The sequence below is a fragment of the Rhagoletis zephyria genome, unplaced genomic scaffold, assembly GCF_001687245.7.
Source record: "Rhagoletis zephyria isolate East Lansing unplaced genomic scaffold, Rhagoletis_zephyria_1.1 Rzeph_scaffold_01334, whole genome shotgun sequence".
NCBI lineage: Eukaryota > Metazoa > Arthropoda > Insecta > Diptera > Tephritidae > Rhagoletis > Rhagoletis zephyria.
The window spans coordinates 56,562-62,430 of NW_016158418.1; the positions used below are offsets into that span (position 1 = coordinate 56,562).

Sequence of the window (5,869 nt, forward strand, 5' to 3'; positions counted from 1 at the left end):
AATCAGTTTGCAGCTCTCAAGAAAAAAATGCTCGTATATTTATTCCCTCATGAAAATTTACAGCAAAAGCAAAGCGCGTTTTCAAGCAACAGAAATTATAATAAATATTTCTTATAATTCCTTTGAGAGCTGGATTCTTAGCTTTAAGATACAGATTGTATTTGAGGTTATTAGCTTTAGGGGGGGTTTGAACCCCAAAACCCACCCCTTGTGTGCGCTAATGGTCAGAGTAATGCCTACTCCATTTATTCCAATTTCATTTCTGGGCAAAATAGAGCAACAAATGAAGCAGAAAATTTTGTGAAATAAGTATGCGTAGGTATCCTGTTTCTTTATTTCGCTTTAAGTTTGACTTTTCGTTTCAAATTCATTGGAAAATCTGAGCGATAATTTGCAATAATTGTGATTTTATAAGTAAATTTTTTGGTAAAATATATACTATTCATATTCAATATATTATTGGAGCAGTCCCTCGGATGGCTACGATGATGAACTTTGGTCTAGCAACTTAAAAGTATAATTATTTTATAAAATAATTTCCAGAATTCAGAAATGTAATTTTAAATGGTAACGAAAAAAGGTTGTAATAAAATTCCCTTTAAAAACACAAATAAAATTCCATACGGGATAATATGTTAGTTTTATTAGAATTTAAGAATAATTAAATAAAGAGAATCGCTGTTGAATAAACAGATAAAAGATCATTCGCATCTAGAACTATAAAATGGACATACACCTTGTTTATACCTAGGCAAGAACCGCGTTAACAAAAAATCGATTTGATTCAACACATATTTCTTTCAAGCGTTTATAACTGTGGCGTTATTGCGCCCTCGCTGAAACCGTATTCAAAGGTAAACAAAATTAGTTATTTTTATTCTTATATTTCTTTAATAATTAATTTTCGCGGTGGACCCAAAAGGAATCGAAGAAGAATTCTAATTTTTTTATAATAATAATTCAAATTTAATACGGACTCTATAAATAAAAGCAACCTGTTCTCACTTCGCGCCAACTGAATGATGTGTTTATACCTATTTTCTAACCGATGTCAGAAATAAAAAAGCGATTTGGTAACAAATTCGAGTCAATACAATTTTAAGTTTCTGAACGTATTAAAAATTGGTTTATTCTTCCGTTTCGAATCACAGGGAACTGGGTCATGGCGCTTTATGTGTCGGTATAAACAGGGTAATACAAATTAAAAGCGGCTGCTACTTTGCTAGCCGTTTCCAAGTGAATCGTACATACATATATATGTAAGTTTTTAGCAACATTACCTCAGCTTCCGTTACCAAAAGTATATCATTTACACCCTTCATTTATTGTTTAAGTTTACAGTAGTTATTGTAATACTTTTTTATTAACTATGATACGTTAACTTACAAACTGATTAAGTAGGAAATTGCTCGGTGATTCCGAAAATCGAGAGAATTTTTTTTTCTATGGATAACTTTTTGAGATATTTGCAATTAAAAAAAATAGTGGTTGCGCTTAATCACGTATATCCTACGAACCAATTGAATAATCGTAATACGAGATACGGGAAATAAAATTCTCCAGAAAGCTTATATACATCACTTTTCGATTGCCCTGATAGTTTCTGAAAAATTCTGTCAGGGCTATCGAAAAGTGCTGTATATACGGTTCATGGAGAATTTTATTTTCTTTCATTTGCAGTATCTCGTTTTACGATTATTTCATTGGATCGCAAGATATACCTGGTTAAGTAGATCCCCTCTTTTTTTAAGCTGAATAACGCGAAACGGCAAATATCTCGATAATGTATCTATACAAAAAAAAATTAACTCGATTTTCGGAATGGCGTCTGGAGAACAAAATCAAAATTAAAATCTGTGATCCAGTGTTATTAATTAACATCAAAGTTCACTACAAATTACACACTTATTTTTTCATTAAATTAGAAATCAATCTTTATTTCAACTTCGTATCTAATCATCAATCGCCTTGGCCACATTATCAATGCCATCCTTTTCGTTTTTTTCTGGTGGCGTGCACAGCTCGCTTTCGTTAATCGGCGCTACCGAGTTCGGCTTGTACCGATAAGCCACGAATATGAAAATAATCATATCAACAAACATAAGGCCGGCAAAGAGGAAGAACTCATCCGCCTGTGAATCGAAGAGCGATAGTTCCGCGATAATTACGACGATTAAATTTCCGAAAGCCACCGTAAGTAGCCAGCAAGCTTGCAATACTGATTTCATTGTCAGTGGCGCCTGTGCATATGAAAACTCCAGGCCAGTCACGGAGAACATCACCTCACCGAGGGTCATAATAACGTATTGCGGAATCAACCAGAAAATGGATATCGAATTGGGCTCCGTTACAACTATGACATTATTTCGGTATTGTCCTGATGAATCTTCGTTTATTAAAATCGTGTAAATGCCACCAACTTTGAGATATGTACTGACAATCTCAACATTATCAACTAATATTTGATAAGTGCCCGACTTTAGTTCCGTTATGTTTCGCAAGTTGGCTGGCTCGGTGTGCTGGATTGCGCCTTTTTTATTTTTCCAATCAATTTGGCGACTCGGCTCTACATTCGCTAATGTACGTCCTAGCGGATAGCCCCGACTGGGTTTACTGATTGTGTCCACTCCCCAGACCAGAGGTTGTGCAGTGTTGTTTGAGTTCAAAAACAAATAGTGGCTGGTTGAGGAGTTGAAAATAAAAGTTTGGCTGGCGAATGAATCACAACTCGCACTTTTGCTGGTAACATCGAATCTTACGTATAGGAAACCTTCCGAGCCGATGTCTGTGCTGTTCTTGTACATATTGAGTGAGGCCACATCAAAGTTGAAATTCGTCAAATTGGTGGTAATGGAATAGTCGCACAATTCGCCATTGTAAACACGAAGCTGAGCATTTCCGGCGCTGGGCAAGACGGGATAAGTTTTCTGCAAATGAAAATGTTGTATTATTTTTCTTCTGAACACTAAAGGCTGTATTAAGAGTGGGGACATAACACTGGAGATAGCTTCTTATTTTCAGTATAAAAGTTGAGGGTTAGCTGCCGTCCTTAAAGTCTTAAGATAATGAATATCTAAAGTTGAATTGCGAATGGGAGTTAACTGTTATCTGTCACCAAACCACTTAGATGGCAGTTGACTCACCTCTAATTGTAGTTCGAGCAAGCCGGAAGCAATGAAAGCTATGCCGGCGAATATTCCACCCAAAGTCAGCTTTTGTAAAGGACGACGAATACCGACGAGGCCAATTAAAGGATAGAATGCAAGTTCACAAAGTGGTATGAATAGCAAAACCAAGACGCGATTTAAGATTTGCATTTGATCGGGTTTGATATCCCATGAGCCCATGTCGCCATCCATCCGGGTTGCCTGGATAGTCCAACGTGAGCCCTGCTGATCGAAAAGCGCCCAGAATACAGGCAGCGGCAGATAGAGTACCAAAACACGCATCAGCACTTTCACATCTTCAATCAATTGACGGTCATACTTCTTATCCGCATAGTCCAACCAGTGTTCACGAGGATTGGTCTTCTTCTCCTTCCATTTTGTAGCAATGGCGTTCTGTTTGGAATAATCTTTTTAGTACTTTTTCAATTTGTTTAGCTTTTCAGGCTGCCTACACCAATAGTTTTGCTGACCAACACCACCACATTGCCCGCTGGTGGGATAATTTTATATAATGGGCGGCCAAGTACGAAAATAACTACAAAATATGAGTGAAAGTTTGCATAAGATTCGTAAATTTTTCTCTTTAGTGTTTAAGTACTCACATAACGAGACAGCCATGAGGATAGCCGGTGCGCCAAAAGCCAATAAATAGCATTCCTGTTCGCCGAAGCATTGAACATTTTCACGCAGAATAGGTGTTACTATGGTCGCAGTCAGTGCACCAACATTTCTTGAAAAGTATAAGTGCGAGAAGAATATCGTCAATTGCTTCACTTGTTCGGGTAGCTTGAACTGGTCACCACCAAAAGCAGATTCGCACGGTCTTATGCCGCCCGAGCCCAGCGCTATTAACGCCAGACCGATGAATGTAATCGTCCTGGCGGGCAAATTTAGCGGAGGCACAGCACCGACAGCAAGCACTGCTGCCCCGACAACATAGACAAGCGAGAGATAAGAGATCGTTTTGAATTTTCCAAGCCAGCTGTCAGAGATGATTGCACCAAACAGGCAGAGGAAGTAAGTAAGCATGATACAGATGTGGTAGATGGCAGTGGCGTCGTCGTCACTATAGAGGAGTTGATGGGTCAGGTACAGGACGAGAATGGCTGCGAAAGGGACGGGGTAATCATTGAATAATTTAAAGTTGAGTGAAAGCACTTGTTGTAAATTTTTTGCTGATTAACACTTACTACGCTGGCCATAGATGTAGAAACTCTGGCAAAGCTCATTGCCGGTGATAAAGGAGACCGCTTTTGGATAAGGACGCTTCTAGAAAGAAATTTATAACAAATCGATGTTGTATGTTATAAAATTATTGTGTTGTAAATCAATGTATGTAAGTAAAATAATTAAAATCAGCATTTAATCATTATTTAATGAGCAGCAAGCTCTTCAGGTGGTCAGCGCTTTCAGGGCTTTCAGCAATGGCTGAGTTATAAAAAGCGCCGAACGCCTGAAAAGCTTGTTGTGAAGTTGTACTCTAGTAGTTACACAAGTGACATTATTATTTTCAGAACTGTTTGGTCTGACCGGCTAAATTGGCCAAAAAAGCGGCTAAAAACGGCTAAAATATTTCCACTAAAATTCACATGTTTTATTTAAACATATCACAAGTAAAACGAGTTAATGACAAACTTACGAGGTTTTACTATTGAAATTTTTTTTTGCACTGTAATATTTGGACTAGGTTACTTTTTGTCCTGCAAAACGGCTATATTAGTAGAGAGTATTGCACTTTTGATTAGTTGGAGGGCAATATTTTGAGAAATGAGCACGTAATGCTACGAAATTTTAATTTCAGTGAAAGAAAACATAATCTTATCCCAGGTAAGAGCAGAACTTTTTGTTCAAAGTCTGGCATTAAAACTATAACTCACAATTCGAGCCGAAATGATTTACCTTAACTTGGCCCTCTGCTTCCGTCACATTTGATAATGGTTCGATATTTTGCTCTCCTTCTGCTTCCTTCTTGTCTTTTCGTTCTGCTGAAACTTCAGACACGAGTTTAGCCTCAGAGAAGCCATCCTCCGTAGATTTGCCTTTGGCTATAGATTCAGAATCTGATATCTTAACCTCGCCGGTGGTTGGCTTTTTATCTGTAATGGAATTTAAATTAAAAACTTAGCAGGCTATATATTTCAAAGACTTTTATAGGAGGAAAATATTTTCGCGTGAAAAAATTTTATTTTGATAAAATACCTCGCAACTGATATATGTGCCAGAAAATATATTTGCTCACCGGAAACTTCTGGCAGCATGCCTTATTCATTCATATTTAAATATATATATGTATTTAGATATAAGAAAATAAAAATTATTAGAGATAAACGAGAGAACTGTTTTCAAATCAGACAGCTTTTACATTCTCCTGTAAAATTTGGTCATCCTCACCAACGAAGTTTTGCATTATCTTGATACGCGGTTTTTTACTTTAAACGACGATGTGTACAAATTAGGTAGTGGTATTTTTTTCTTTTAATTTTACTAAAATGCCTTCAACTGGGAACAATTGTTTGTCCTAGTCCTTATTGGGGTACATAATATTTTTCCTGTAAAATGTTTGTGAGTAGGATATTTAAAAATCCGGGACTCGCTTGCGTGTATCTAAACCTATAAAAAGATATTCAATTCGGTTAACAATTATTGGTCAAACCAGATCCCAATTGAGTGAAGTTTACCTGTCTCTATGTATGTGCATTTTT

At 36.9% G+C, this 5,869-nt stretch overlaps 1 protein-coding gene across 1 annotated transcript; it reads right to left on the reverse strand.

The window, feature by feature from the left end:
• Positions 1 to 1,952: 1,952 nt before the first annotated feature.
• LOC108363677 (peptide transporter family 1-like) lies at positions 1,953 to 5,425 on the reverse strand. Its single transcript, XM_017617112.1, has 7 exons — positions 5,407 to 5,425; positions 5,067 to 5,263; positions 4,358 to 4,436; positions 3,770 to 4,273; positions 3,620 to 3,702; positions 3,144 to 3,560; positions 1,953 to 2,927 (listed from the first exon to the last, which is right to left on the reverse strand). The coding sequence occupies exons 1-7, from the start codon at positions 5,423 to 5,425 to the stop codon at positions 1,953 to 1,955; spliced, it is 2,274 nt and encodes a 757-aa protein (XP_017472601.1).
• Positions 5,426 to 5,869: the final 444 nt, after the last annotated feature.

Coding starts and splice junctions, on each gene's coding strand:
- LOC108363677 (XM_017617112.1), bottom strand. Junction 4,437..5,066: donor AAGCAGAGGGCCAAGTTAAG/GTAAATCATTTC, acceptor ATTTCTTTCTAG/AAGCGTCCTTATCCAAAAGC. Junction 2,928..3,143: donor TGCTCGAACTACAATTAGAG/GTGAGTCAACTG, acceptor TTTCATTTGCAG/AAAACTTATCCCGTCTTGCC.